The 15,795-nt window shown below is 46.2% G+C and overlaps 1 protein-coding gene across 1 annotated transcript; it reads left to right on the top strand.

Moving 5' to 3' along the window:
• Positions 1 to 12,967: 12,967 nt before the first annotated feature.
• On the top strand, positions 12,968 to 14,820 carry LOC139080999 (paraneoplastic antigen Ma6F-like). The gene is given in 3 exon segments (XM_070604301.1): positions 12,968 to 13,061; positions 13,064 to 13,240; positions 13,243 to 14,820. Coding segments are annotated over 3 exon segments (1,701 nt in total). The 5' UTR covers positions 12,968 to 12,982; the 3' UTR covers positions 14,688 to 14,820.
• Positions 14,821 to 15,795: the final 975 nt, after the last annotated feature.

Here is a 15,795-nt window from a genome sequence, read left to right as displayed (position 1 = left end):
GTAGTTGGGGAGCGAGGCCCCGCCCCGGCCCCGGCCCCGCCCGGCCCCTCGGCTCCGATTGGCTCGGAGAGGGGGCAGGGCGGGAAGGGGGCGGGACTGAGATCGGGGGAGGGTCGGACCAGACTGCCCGGGAACGTAGCGCACCAGCCAAACGCCTGGTTGGAGGGGGGAGGAGTGGAATGAATGTACTAATGAATGAACGAGCGAATGAACCGACCAACCCACGAAGGAGGGAACGAAGGAATGGAAGGGACTCCTCCCCCTTGGGCTCCTTCTGGACTGGGGTGAAGGGAGAGGGAAGCAGAGCGAAGCCAGCCCCCACTGGAGGGGGTCAAAGCGCCTCACTGAGTCACCAAAGGTGTTGTGAGCCCTCGCTGTGCCAGGCACTGAGAATACAGCTATGAGCAAAACAGGCCGCATCCCTGCCCTCAGGGGGCGCGCCTTTGGCGCCCAAGAGCTCCTGTGAGTGTGCGTGTGTGTGTGTGTGTGTGTTTGTGCGCGCGCGCGCTCGCTCGTGCGGGGGGTGGGGGTGGAGGGGAAACGCACTTGAGTTAATTTCAAAATAGCAGGTCATACTATGAGGGAAAAAAGAACAGGATTCTTGGATCGGGGGTGCTGCAAGTAGCGACAGCCAGTTCCAGATGAATTTGCTGCCAGTCAACACAAATCTAGGAAGCTGCTGCCGCCCTGCAATGTGCTAAACCCTCGATGCTTCCCTGAAGGTTCCTGTTTTGTAAGGAAGACGGTAGTAAACAAGGATCAACATACAACCATAAGAGTGATAAGTACTGAAGAACAGGAATTAGGGTGATGTTTGGGAGCGAGGGGTGGGGGACTTCAGTGAGGCTCCAGTTGAGATGAGACTTGAATGACAAAAAAAGACTCAGCCATATGAAGATTGTTGAAGACAGGAAGAGAATTCCCAGGCAAAGAGAACAGCAAGTGCAAAGGCCCTGTGACAGGAACAGATTGGGCATATTCTAGGATCAAAAGGAAAATCTTACTGCTGGAGTGCAGTAAAGCAAGGGAAAAAAGGGCCCTGCTGGGGAGGGGGGGCGGGGCAGGCTCTGGAAGTGAGTTTGAAGGACGTGGTCTGTTTTCATTGTTTATTGATAAGCTTTTAATGTTTTATTAGTGATAATGATTATAACCAACTTCTTAAATATTCTTGTAACAATTTTATCCCGTAGATGCTAACATCTCTTTTTCTTATTTTCCCTCCACATTTTATTGCAACATACAGATCAGTTGACAGATTTGTACCAATCACCACTGCTCTATAATTAGCATTATGCTATACTTGCTTGATCGCAGGTCATCCTTATTTCACAGATCCATTTCAAAGTAAGTTGCAGACATCAGTGCACTTCACCCCTAAATACTTCAGCACGCATTAGCTAGAGATCAATACCTGTTTACTGTTCTTTTTGTTTTTTTGGAGATAAAATTTACATACAATGAAACACACAGATCTCAAGTGTCCCATGCAGTCAGTTCTGACAAATGCATACTCAAGATATATAGAACACTATCAACACCCCAGAAATTTCCCTTGTGCCCATTCCCACTCAGTCCCCACCACAATCCCACACAGAGGCAACCACTGTTCTATTTTTTTTTCCACCATAGATTACTTTTGCCTATTTGAGAACTTCGTATGAATGGAATCATACAGTATGTACCAGTTTGTGTCTGGATTTTTTCATTCAGTATGATGATTTTGAGATTTATCTATGTTGTTGAATGTGTTACTGCTTCTTTCCTATTATTACTGAGTAGCATTACGTTGTCTAGCCAGCCCTGTCCCAGGTTCATTTCCCAGTCAGGGAACCACACCACCTGTCTGTGGGTTGTCATACTGTGGCAGCTGTATGTTGCTGTGATGCTGAAAGCTATGCCATGAGGATTTCAAATCCCAGCAGGGTCACCCGTGGTGGGCAGGTTTCAGCAGGGCTTCCAGACTAGGACTGACTAGGAAGAAGGACCTGGCCACCCACTTCCAAAAGAATTGGCCATGAAAATCCTATGAATAGCAGCGGAGTGTTGCCTGATATAGCTGCGGAAGATGAGAGGATGGCACAAAAAGACCCAGCAGGGCTCCACTCTGCTGTCCACAGGGGTGCTAGGAGCTGGAATCCACTTGAGGGCACTAACAACAAATTCCATTGTCTGGATATATCCGAGTTGTTTCATTTGTTCACCAGTTCATGATCTGGGCTATTTCCATTTTGGACTATTATAAATAAAGCTAAATAAAGCTATTATGAACATGTGTGCACAAGTTTGTGTAGACATTTAGTTTCATTTTACTTGGGTAAGTGCCTAGAAAGGAAATTGCCACGTCATAGGATAGTTGTTTTATAAGAAACTGCCAGAATATTCTCCAAAGTGGTTGTACAATTTATGTTCCCACCAGAACTGTATGAGAGTTCCTTTTCTTTCCAATCCTCCTCAACATTTGGGGTTGTCAGCCTTTATTTTTAGCCATTTAAGTAGGTGCGAAGTGGTAACTCATTGTGATTTTAATTATCATCTCCCGGATGACTAGTCATGTTGAGTATGATGTTTTTATGTGCTTACTGGCCATTTCTATATCGTCTTTTTTAAAGCGTCTGTTCAAATAGCTTGCCCACTTTTATGGGGTTATTTGTCTTTTTATTATTTACCCGTAGGCGTATATTTTTGAAAAACGGATCTTTTGAGGTGTATTTGACATACAGTAACTTGGACATGTTTAAACTGTACAGTCTGATAAGATGTGACATATATACATATAAAACCATGAAACCATCGCCACAATCAGGACAACAAACATAGTTTATTGTCTCAAATAAACTCTCAAAGTTTCCTTGTGTCCCTGTGTAGTCCCTCCCGCCTATCTCTTCTCGTTCCTCTTGTTCCCAAGCAACCACTGAGCTGCTCTCTGTCACTAGAGCCTAGTTCGCATGTTCTAGAGTTTTATATACATGGAATCATAAAGTATCATTTTGTATCTGGCTCATTTCTCTCAACAAAATTATTTTGAGATTCATCCATATTGTTATGTGTGTCAACAGTTCATTCCTTTGCACTGCTGAATAATATTCCAATGCAGGGACGTACAAGGGGTTTATGCATTGATTGGTTGATGGACGTTTGAGCTGTTTCCAGTTTGGGGTAACTACAGACAAAGCCACTGTGGACATTCGTGTGCAAGTCTTTATATGGACATATATTTCCTTTTATCCTGGGTAAATGCCAAGGAGTGGTATGGCTGGATACTATGCTAGAGGTATGTTTAACTTTTTAAAAAGCCTCCAAATTGTTTTCTACAGTGGTCGTCCTGTGTTACATTCCCGCCAGTGGAGTAGCAGTGAGGGAGAGTTCCAGTTGTTTTACACCCTTGTCAATACTTGGTCTGGTCAGTCTTTTTAGTTTTAGCTGTTGTAATAGGTGTCTAGTGTAACATCATTATGGTTTCCACCTGGATTTCCTTGACTAGTGATGTTGAGCATATTTTCATACCCTCATTAGCCATCTGTATATCTTCTTTGAAATGTCTGCTTAAACCTTTTGCCCATTTTATTATTATTTGGTTGTTTGTCTTCTTCTTAAGTCGTAAGAGCTCTTTATATATTCTAGGTACAAGCCTTTTGTCAGGTATAGTCTTTGCAAGCATTTTCTTCCAGTCTGTGGCTCATCTTTTCATTCTCTTAACAGTGTCTTTTGGAGAGCAGAAATTATAAATATTAAGTTAAATATATCAATCTGATTTATGGATGGTGCTTTGGATGTCATATCTAAGACATCTTGTCTAGTCTAAGTTCACAAAGATCTTGTTTTCTTTTAGAAGTTTTATGGTTTTAGGTTTTATATTTATTTAGATTTCTGATCCATTTTGAGTCAATTTTTTTATGTAGTGAAAGATATGGATCAAAGTTCATTTTTTTGCATGTGGATATCCAATTATTCCAGCATCATTTGTTGAAAAGACTATTTTTCTCCTCTGTATTTATTTTGCTGAAGAAGACACACCCTGAGCTAACATCTGTTGCCAATCTTCCTCTTTTTGCTTGAGGAAGATTGTCACTGAGCTAACATCTGTGCCAATCTTCCTCTATTTTTCGTGTGTGGGACACAGCCACATGGCTTAATGAGCAGTGTATAAGTCTGTGCTCAGGATCTGAACCTGCGAACGCCAGGCCACTGAAGTGGAGTGTGAACTTGATCACTATGCCACCGGGCCGGCCCCACGAATCTTCCTCTTTTTGCTTGAGGAAGATTCGCCCTGAGCTAACATCTGCTCCAATCCTCCTCCATTTTGTATGTGGGTCACCACCACAGCATGGCCTACAAGTTTTGTAGGTCTGTGCCAGGGATCTGAACCTGCAAACCCAGGCTGCCAAAGCAGAGCATGCCGAACTCAACCACTAGGGCATGGGACCAGTTCCTCCACTGTATTCTTTTGTGCCTATGTCAAAGATCAGTTGTCCACAAGTTTGTGGATCTGGGACTCTCTATGCTGTTCAATTGATGTATTTTATTTATTTATTTTTTTAAAGATTTTATTTGTCCTTTTTCTCCCCAAAGCCCCCTGGTACATAGTTATATATTTTTAGTTGTGGGTCCTTCTAGTTGTGGCACGTGGGATGCTGCCTCAGTGTGGCCTGATGAGCGGTGCCATGTCTGCGCTCAGGATCCGAACCGGTGAAACCCTGGGCCGCCACAGCAGAGCACGTGAACTTAACCACTCAGCCACGGGGCTGGCCCCTATATTTTCTATCTTTACATGAGTAACACACAGTTTCATTTAGTGTAGTTTTACAATAATCTTTGAAATCAGATAGAATAAATTCTACAACTTTGTTCCTTTCAGGGTTGTTTTAACTACTCTAGGTTTTCTGCATCCCCATACAGTCATGCGTCATTTAACGACGGGGATACATTCTGAGAGATGCATCGTTAGGCAATTTTGTCATTGCGCAAACATCACAGAGGGTGCTTACACAAACTGAGGTGGTATAGCCCACTACACACCTGCGCTATATAGTACTAATCTCATGGGACCACCAAGGTATATGCGGTCTGTTGTTGAGCAAAACATTGCTACGTGGTGCATGACTGTATACATTTTAGAATCACCTTAGTTTCTAGAAAAAAAGTCTGCTGGGATTTTGAATGAGTCTGGATTGAATTCTACAGATGAATTTGGGGAGAATTGACATATTAAAATATTGAGATTCTTGACTCATGAACGAGGCCTCTCTCTCCATCTATTTCATCTTTAATTTCTCTCAGCAGTATGCAAAAAAACTGCGAAAGTTTTCAATGTACAGGTTTTTCATATCTTTTGTCAGATTTATTCCTAAGTATTGCGTATTTTTGATGCTGAGTGGTATTATTTATACAATTTTAATTTCTGATTGTTCATTGCTACTATATGTAAATGCAATTGATTTTTGTATATTGATCTTCTATCCTGCAACCTGCTAAACTCATAAATTAGTTCTAGTAACTTTCCTGTAGATTGCATCACATTTTTTACATAGACAACCCTATCATCTGTGAGTAAAGACACTTTACTTACTTCTTCCTTTCCAATCTGGATGCCGTTTGTTTCTTTTCCTTGCCTAATTTCCCAGGCTTGAACTTCCAATACAGTATTGACTAGAAGGTATAAGAGTGGACATCCCTGTCTTGTTTCTGATTTTGGTGGGGAAAGGACTCAGTCTTTCACCACTAAGGATGATGTCAGCTGTAGGTTTTTCACAGGTGCCCTTTATCAAATTGAGGAAGTTCCCTTTTATTCCTAGATTTCTGTGAATTTTTATCAGGAATGGATGTTGGATTCTGTCAAATGCTTTTTCTGTATCTATTGAGAAGATTGCTATAGACTGAATGTGTCTCCCCCCAATTCACATGTTGAAATCCTAACTCCCAAAGTAATGGTATTAGGAGGTGAGGCCTTTGGGAAGTAATTAGGTCCCAGTGGGGTCAATGCCCTTATAAAAGAGGCTCCAGAGGCGCCTCGTCCCTTCACCATGTGAGGACACGGTGAGAAGGTGCTGGCTGTGAGCCAGGAAGCGAGCCCTCACCAGAACGTGACCAAGCTGGTGCCTTGATCTTGGACTTCCAGCCTCCAGAACTGTGAGAAATCAATTTCTGTTGTTTCTAAGGCACCCAGTCTGTGGTATTTTGTTATAGCAGCCCCAATGGACTAAGACGTAGATCATATGGTTTTTATTTTTTAGTTTGTTAATGTGCTGAATTATGTTGATAAAATTAAACATTTAAACCGAACTTACATTCTCATGATAGACTACTTAGTCATAATACATTATCATTTTTGTATCTTGTTGAACTCTATTTGTTAAAATTTTTTTAGAATTTTTGCCTGTATGTTCATGAAGCATATTGGTCTGTAGTTTTCTTTTCATATAATGCCTTAGTATGTTTTGACATAAAGGTAATGCCGGCCTCAATGAAGGAGTTCAAAGTATTCTTTCCTCCTCACTTTTCTGGAAGAGTCTGTGTAGTATTGGCATTATTTCCTCCTTAAAAAATTGGTAGAATTTGAGTTTTCCCCTTGCATATTTGTTCACATGTGAGGGTGGGCCACAGAGGGTGCCATGGTGGGTGGCTAAAACTCTGAGACCCAGAAGACAGAGTTCAGGGTGACCACAGCAGAAGGAAACTCCTGGAGAGGAGAGAACCACAGACAGGGAACCCAAGTTTGGCACAAACACTCTGCCCAAATCTCTGGTGATCCCTGGGCTGTGTGCGTGCAGGGCAGACTCCGGAGGAAAGAAATGAGCAGAGATCTCAGTTGATGCCCAGCAGAGGGGAGACAGAGCCTGGAGGCTGAGTTTAGCTAAGTTAACTGCCTGCTAAAGCAGCAGCAGCTGCAGCAACAACACCTCTCCGGAGAAGTATAACAGGAAGCAAGAAGCCGGAGCTGGAGCACATTATTGACGATGTCCGGGATGTGATGCTTAAATCCCAGAATAAACAAAAAAATGTGGTAACACTGAAGAGAAAAGCATTCAAGGGAAACTGAACTCTGAGATGAGTCTGATACCGTAATTCATAGGCACTATTTTTAAAGCAGCTATTATAAATATGCCTAGTGACATAAAGCATGCTAATAATTATATTTTTACAATGATATATTTGCCTGTTTATTAACATATAAAATAACAGTATCTGAAAGTGGTTTACCAACTCCCTAATTTTGAAGGAATGCTATTTCTAGTAAACATTTCTAGGTATCTGCAATAGCTGTAATGTGATATGAAAATATTTACTTCTGTTGGTGACAAAGTCACATGTACTGCTATTAATACTGTAGTTTGTTGTCTACATTCATAATTGATGGAAGTGCTAAATTTTAATTAGTTTTGTAAAAATAAAGATGCATTTTCCCCCATTCAAGCTTACAGGTCCCTTGAGTTCTTAATGTCAGGTTAAGATCTTAAGGTCACAGATACTGGTTTTCCTGGTAGAGCTAAAAACCATGCCTTGCATATAGTAGGTGGCCAATAAATATTTCTTGAGTAAATGAATACATCTGTGTTCTAATCTAGTGGTTAAAGGGTTAAAATTTGTTCCCTAATTTTTCATATCCATTTTAATAATGAATTGATAATAAAAGCTACTATTTGATGATTGTTTGATATGTGCCAGGCACTGTTTTATAAACTTTATCTACCTTATTCTTACAACAACCCTGAGGCAGGTACTATTATTACTTTCATTCTATCATTATGGAGACTGAGCCAAATAGAGTTTCAGCAATCTCTTTAAGGTCACACAGCTGAAATTAGGACTCAGATCTGTTTGAGTCCAGAGTCTGTGTTCTTCAAGTATTAAGATGAACTTACTCTGAGTGTCTCAGGCCTGGAGACTGGCCCGCAGTTCCAATACATCCTGCCCCAGAATCCCTCATTGACTAAGGCTCAGAGTAGTTCTCTTTACCCTCATCTTCTTGGGATACCTGTAGATACCTGTAGTGTCATCTGGGGCAATCTCAGCCATCCCCTCAGCCTTACACAACCATCTCAAAGCCAAAGGCCACCAGGCCTGGGTCTCCAGGACTGAATTCTCTTCTGTTCTCCAAATCCTAATGTTCATTTGCCTACTGGACACCTTCCTCTGATGTTCTTGAAGCTCCTCTACACAAACACAAGGGTCACCTTCTCTGTGAGGACTTTCCTGACCCTTCCTAGGTAGATCTACCCACCTGGTGTCCTTGCTGTACTCCGTATACACCCTACCACCACCCCACTAATATCATATTACCCAATTCGTTTACATGCCTGCCTCTCCTTACCATTCTGGCAGCTCCTTGAGAACAGAGACCATTTCTAGTTTGTCTCTAAATTCCTAGGAATTAGACCAACATCTGACACAGTAGGTACACAGTAGATGCTTGTTGAATGGGTGAATACATGAATAAATGAATGAATTATACTCATCAACTCTACTACTTAACACTTTGGCTGTTATGTTTAAGATGACTTACATATAATCAAGTACGTAATGTAAAATGTAAATGTAAAGTGTAAAAACGTAAAAGTAAAAACTACACGGTCCAAGGGAATACTAATGAATTTGTAAAATAAGAAATTTTAGCAGGGAAAAAGAAACTATTGAAAAGAACTGACTGTAAATGTTAAAACGGAAAAACACAGATCTGAAGTGAAAAATTCACTGGATGGTCTTAATAACAGACTGCAGATGACAGAAGAATCACAAAGTTGAAGATCGAGCAACAGAAAAGACCCATTCTGATACACCAAGAGGAACAAAGATTAAAAAAGAACATCACCTCAGTAGTATGTGTGTTTAACACAGGTGTATTTAGAATCTCAGGAGAGGGTAGAGAGAATGAGGAAGAAAAACTATCTGAAGAAATAATGGCTGAAAATTTCCAAAATTTGGGAAGGTCGTTTACAGAATTAAGAAGCTCAATGAACCCCAAGGAGGACAAATACAAAGAAAAAACACATCTAGGCACACTGTAGTCAAACTACTGAAAACAAAGGGTAATGAGAAAAATCTTGATAGCAGTAAGAGTAAAATGAAGTGTTACATATAGGAGAACACTAACGAGCATTTTCACTGACTTCTCATTAGAAATGGTGGCGGCCAGGAGACAGCAGAACAACATCTTTAAAGCTGAAAGCAAAAGCCCCTTTCAGCTCAGAACTCTCCATCCAGGGAAAACCTACTTCAAGAATGAAGGTGAAATAAGTCTATCTCTTTTTTTCCTTTTTCTCCCCAAAGCCCCCCGGTACATAGTTGTATATTCTTCGTTGTGGGTCCTTCTAGTTGTGGCATGTGGGACACTGCCTCAGCGTGGTTTGCTGAGCAGTGCCATGTCCACACCCAGGATTCGAACCAACGAAACACTGGGCTGCCCGCAGCGGAGTGCATGAACTTTACCGCTCGGCCATGGGGCTAGCCCCAGTCTATTTTGAGATACATGAAAGCTAAGAGAATTCAACAGACCTGCACTAAAAGCTGTGCTGAAGGAGGTCTTTCAATCTGAAGAAGCATGGCAGTGGAGGGAAGTCTTCATCTTTGGGCAGAGACGAAGAACATCAGAAATGGCAAACATGTGGGTAATATTCAAGAATGTTTGCTCTTAATTTCTTTACAATACACATGACTTTTTAAAGTAAAAAATTTCATTGTCTATTACATGGTTTATAATGTATGTAAATGTAAACATGTGGCTGCTGCAGCATAAAGGACGGGGTGGAGGGGGAATGAATCTGTAAGGCAGAGAGCTTCTTACATTTATGTACTCGAAGTAGACAGTGAAATTAAGGATCTATGCTATAATCTCTCGAGCAACCACTAAAAACAATGCAAAGAGGTATAGCCACAAATATAACAGAAAAATTAAAATGGAATTCTAAAAAAGATTTGATTAACCCAGGCAGAAAAGGGGAAACATAGGCACAAAAATAGATGGGACAGATAGTAAAAGGACAGACCTAGGTCCAATCGTATGAAAAATTACATTCAATGTAAATGGGCTACACACTCCAATTAAAAGGCAGAGCTTGTCAGAGTAGATAAATGAGCAAAGCTTTTGTTGTCTATAAGAGATGCAATTTAAATATAAAGACAGGGTGGTTGATAGTAAGAGGATGCAAAAGGATATACCATAGAAAGAGTGAGCATAAGGAAGTAAGAATGGCTATATTAATACTAGACAAAGTCGAGTTCAAGACAAAGACTCTTACCTGAGATACAAGGTAACAATGATGTAAGGGTCAGTGAATCAGGAACCCATAGAATCCATCAATGTGTTTGCATCCAATAACAGAGCTTCAAAATATATTAAATAAAATTTGACAGGATAAAGGAGAAACAGACATTTCCACAATTATAGTTGAAGATTTTAACACCCCTGCCACAGCAATTGATATAACACTAGACAAGAAATTAGTAAATACATAGAATATCTGCGTGACATTATCAACTGCCTTTACTTCAGTGATATTTATGGATACCCTACACAAAAAGGCCGGAACACAGACTCTTTACAAGGACACATTGTACATTCACGTGGATAGATCAAATGCTGGGCCATAAAACAAATCTCAACAAATTTAGAAAGATTTGAGATGTTTACATAATAAGTTATCTGCATCCACAGTGAAGTTTTCTTACAAATTAATGACAAGAATATATCTCCAGATATTTGGAAATTTGACATCACACTTCTAAAAACCCCGTGGGTCAAAGAAGAAACACAAAGGAACCTAGAATATATTTCAAATGGAATAATAATAAAAATAAAACAAGAAAATTAGTGGAAGGTAGCTAAAAAAGTGATTAGAGGAAGACTCATTGCTTCAAATGTTTATATTAGGAAAAAACAAAGGCATAAAATCAACGCCTTGATATTCCCTCTAAAGAAGCTGGGAAAAGAAGAGCAAAACAAATGCAAAAGAAGTGGAAAAAAGGAAATCATAGAGATAAGAGCAGAAATAAAGGAAATAGAAAACAAACTATGGAGAAAACTAGCAAAGCCACACATTTTTAAAAGAGCAATACAATTTATTAGCCCTAGTAAGACAAATCAAGAAAAAAGAGAACATACACTAACCATCAATGTCAGGAATGACACAGGGATATCACACAGGTGTTAAAAGAATCATGAAGAACTATTATGAGCATCCTTATGCCAGTAATTTTGATAACAGATAAAATTGACACATTCTTTGGAAACAAAGCAATTTACCAAAACTGACAACAGATTAAATAGAAAATATGAATAGCCCTATTTCTTATGAATAAATTTAATTTACTATCAAAAAACAAAACATATACAACAAAAGAAAATCCAGGCCCAGATGATTTCATGGGTAAATTCTAGCAAATATTTAAGGAATGAAAATCGCCAATCTTACACAAACTCTTTCAGAAAATACAGGAGCAGGGACAATTCTCAGCTCATGTTGTGAAGCTAGGATAAACTTGGTACTAAACCTTGATAAACAGATTATGTAAAAACAGAAAGTTACAGAAAAATATCCCTTATGAACAGTGTAGCAAAAATCCTTAACTATCAACAAATCAAATCCAGCAATATATAAAAGGAAGTTTTCTCTTGCCTGTTTGCAGATGTGGGGCACGGATGTTCAGTGACTTGTTTAGGCCACTCAGCTGTTAGGTGCTCACCTGACACAAAGCCCCCACACTATCCAATGCAACGGCTGCCAGGGTGGTTGAGGGCTGGCTTTTCCGCGGAAAGCGTGTGATGAGGCTCCTGGCATGGGAACAGCCAACCTGTCTCTGTTGTGGAGATTTCAGGTTTAATGAGGGCAGGCTCCGAGTACACAGTGTCACTGGAGACCCATCCTTAGATTCCTCTGTCCATCTGACTCCTGGTTTCCAGCGCCCCCACCATTTGCCCCAGTTATTGATGGAGGCCTTTTTGTAGCTGGAGGGCCAAAGGGCGTGCCTGTTGCTTCTGGAGGCTCCAAGCCTTGCCACATCAAGCCCTTACCAGGCAGGTCCTGTTGTCACGGCAACACTCATCCCTCCTCACGTGCTCTCCTGATGCATCCATTTGCCCTGCACAGAGACGCCGAGAACTTTCTCCCTCATCTACCCGGGGCTGCTGGGAGCACGTGGCCTTAGCACAGAGGGCCTGGGAGACCCCTGTGGGGCGCAACCCCGGGCTGAGCCGCTGAGGCGCGGTCTTTGGACTCTGGGGCTCTAGGGCCTCCAGGCGGCCTCCAGAGCCTGCTGCGCAGCCCGCAGGCGGCGTTTCCGTGCGCAGTAGCGCCCGTGAGTAGGAGAAAGTGAGCAGGTGACCAGGGGCTTCACTCAGTCGGGACCCCAGGATCACCGCAGGCGCCCCGGGTAGGGGCCGGATCGCTGCCCCGGCGGGCAGTGGGGGCGGGAGGGGGGTCTGCCGGGCGCTGTTGGGAGGAGAGGTGGGGCTTCCTGCTGCAGGGGTCTGGGGAGGGGCGGGTTCCTGGCTGCCGGGGAGGAGGCTGGCTGCAGGTGCAGACCCGCAGGTGCTGGTGGGAGGGGCAGGGGCTCCCGACTCAGGGGGCGCGGGAGGGGGCATCCAGATTGCCAGGGTCAGAGTAGGGAGCTGGGGCGCTGCGGTGCGGCGCTAGGAAGGAGAGGATGGGAGGGCTCCCGGCTGCGGCGGTCTGGGGAGGGGAGGGCTCCCCGGCGGCTGGGATGCAGACAACGGTGGGAGGGGCTCGGGCTGCTGTGGCCAGATCAGGGGCGTCCACACGGGTGAAAAGGAGTCGCCTCCTTGCGGAGGTGAGGGTGCAGTGGGGAACTCTGAGCCGCCGGGGGGCGGGGACGAGAACTGGCAGGGGAAGAGCTCTAAGCCGCCGCTGAGGGGGGGCGGGTGGGCTGTCTGTCATCAACGTCTGCCTCCCCTTTGCAGGCCACCAAGGCAGAGACTGTGACAGTCTGTGCGCCCCTGTCCAATCACGCTCTCTCCCCCCAGGTCCCAGCCATGGCACTGGCGATGCTGCGGGACTGGTGCAGCTGGATAGGCATGAACGCAAAGCGCTCCCCGCTCATCATGAGCATCCCGAGGACTGCGAGGACCGGGAATTCCAGGAGGCCGTGCGGGCTGCCCTGTGGCCCCTGGGCAGGTACCGAGTGCTGGGCAACGTCTTCAGAAAGGAGCTCGGGTTCAGGGTCGCCTTGGTGGAGTTCACTGAGTATTTAAATCGAAGTTTGGTCCCCCGACAGATACCAGGCAAGGGGGACTCTGGGATGTGTTCTTCCTGCCCCAGGGCCCTGATTCTGAGTCACGGGATAGACCCAATTTCCCTGCACAGCCCCAGAGGCAAGCAGTGGCTGGCAGGGCAGGTGTGGCCGGAGCTGCAGGGGACGCTGGACTTACAGGTGTGGCAGGAGGTTCAGGTGAGGCTGGAGCCCCAGGTGCTGCAGGTGCCCCAGGTGAGGCAGGAGCTAAAGATGTGGCAGGATCTGCAGGTGAAGAAAGAGCTGTAGGTGAGGCAGGAGCTCTAGGTGACGAAGGAGCTGCAGGTGTGGCAAGAGCCATCAACGAGGCAGCAGCCCGGAGCCAGCACTGGCGGCAGACGTTGCAGTCTCTGCTCGATGCTATGGCCTACCGGGTACTGAGAAGGTTTTCTGGGGTGGAAGAGCCGGGCTGTGGAGAAGAGTCTTTTGAGAGCTGGCTGCACCATGCCAACGACACGCTGTACCTGTGGCGCCACATGTCAGAGAGGGAGAGGAGGAGGAGACTGGTGGAGAGCTTGGGTGGCCCCGCGCTGGATCTCATATGCGGCCTCCTGGAGGAAAATCCCGACACCCCTGCGCAGGACTGCCTGGCCGCGCTGGTGCAGGTGTTCGGGAGCAAGGACGCCCAGATGACCGCACGGCTGAAGTTCCTGACTTGTGCGCAGAGGCCCCAGGAGGCTCTCTTTGCCTATGTGATGCGCCTGGAAGGCCTGCTGCAGGCGGCCTTGGAGAAGGGGGCCATCCGGCCCGCCATCGCAGACCAGCTGCGCGCCAGGCAGGTGCTGATGCAGGCCCGGCCCAACGAGACGCTCGAGAACAAGCTGAGGAGGATGCGTCTGGAGAGGAGGCCGCCTGGCTTCCTGGGGATGCTGCAGCTCATTCGGGAGACGGAGGCGTGGGAGGCCGCTCCCGCTAGAAGTGAGCAGTTCCAGGCAAAGGAAAGTGCCCCCGTGGACAGCAGAGGCTTGGCCGTCGCCCAGGCCACCCCAGACAATGAAGATGCCAACAAGGCCTCCACAGTAAATAAAAATGCTGCTGAGATCAATCCTGCCATAGAAAGTCCTGCCCCAGCCAATGCAGATTCTGCTGAGGCTTCCTCAACCAAAGAAGATGCTGTTTCTCTTGAAGATGCTGCTGAGATTGCGTCTAGTGAAGGGACCACCAAGGCCTCCCCTGCCACTCAGAAAGATGAAAATGCTCCCACTCCTGCAGGGCTAGGTCAGGCAGGACCCTTAGAGGCCCCTGGGGGCCCCACCCCTGCCCAGATGGGCAGTGCTTCTGGGGTGGGCCCAGGAGGTCCTGGTGGTGACCCAGAGGGCCTTGCTCAGGCAGGAAACAAGGAGGCTGAGCAGACCCCCGAGGAGGGGCTCAAGGCCATCCAGGAGGAGCCGGGAAACAAGGACAGGGCTGAGGAGATGAGCCGCCCCGAGTTCTCCTCAGGCAAGTAGGCTCAGAAGGCCCAGGGGCCCTCTCTCCTCCCAGGCAGCAGAGCCCTGGAGGCAGGGGGAGGCGAGGCCAGGGTAGCCGCCTCACCCCACATGGGGAGCAGGCCCAGAGAGGGGCCTAATCAGCCCAAAGCAAGCCCCCGGCTCCCCACGTTCCCCAAGGGGCCCTATGCCCCACCTTCAGCCCTTCCAAGTGACCAAGAATGACCATGTGTTACCCTAAATGGGGAGGGGAGAGGTGCGCCCCCGCCCATAGCAGCACCACACCGAGCCCGAGCCCCAGCCCCATCCCAAGCCCTACCAACTCATGCAGCCAGCCTGGTGGCTCCCCTGAGTGGCAGCCCCGGCCTGGGTGAGGGGCACCTGAGGACGTCTGCCACCTGCACGGGCCTGGGAGATGTTAGGGGTCATCTCAAGGGTGCCAGCTGTTCTGGGCCTCCCAACAAGGGGAACCCCGTTCACTGTCACCTGGGGCAGGCTTCTCCCTGTTCTGGGAAGCCCACTTGTATCTCTGTGGACCCCGTAGTGACCCATGTGTCAAGTAATCCACCCCGAACACATATACACACACAGGTGCCATCATTTCTGTGCAGAGCCGTTAGGTGTGTGTGATCCCGGGGTGGGGGTCCTGGCCTAGCAGGCAGCACCCTCTCAGCCCTGGCACGTGCTGTGAGCTTCAGTACCAGCCCAGGCTCTGCTCACTCTCGTCTAGTGCTGTGAACTCAACTCTGCCTTCTCGGTGGAGATTTAGGCCAATTGCTGCTTGTTCCTGTGAAGATGTGTGTGTTCTTATCTGAGCAGTGGCCCCCACCCCACCCCAGAGACCCCGAGCTCAGTCCCAGGAGATGCCTGGAAGGATGGACAGACGAGGGCGTGGCCGGCGCTCACCCCGGGACCTCGGGAAGGAAGAACTGGAGCAGGGACATGGAGGGGCTGCGGGAGGCTCCAGTGGGACTGTGCTCTCATGTGCCAACCTGTTGTTACTTGTGGCTCAGTTTCCTGGGCTTGGTGTGGTGTCCCCTGTTGTATTTTCCAGCGTCCTGTGACTGTCCTATGTGGCCCATAGGGCAGGGCCCCACCCCAGAATGTCAGCCAGGGGGGGAGGGGGTGC

Source organism: Equus przewalskii, chromosome X (assembly GCF_037783145.1).
Source record: "Equus przewalskii isolate Varuska chromosome X, EquPr2, whole genome shotgun sequence".
Taxonomy (NCBI): Eukaryota; Metazoa; Chordata; class Mammalia; order Perissodactyla; family Equidae; genus Equus; species Equus przewalskii.
This window is presented reverse-complemented; position numbering and strand designations above follow the sequence as displayed.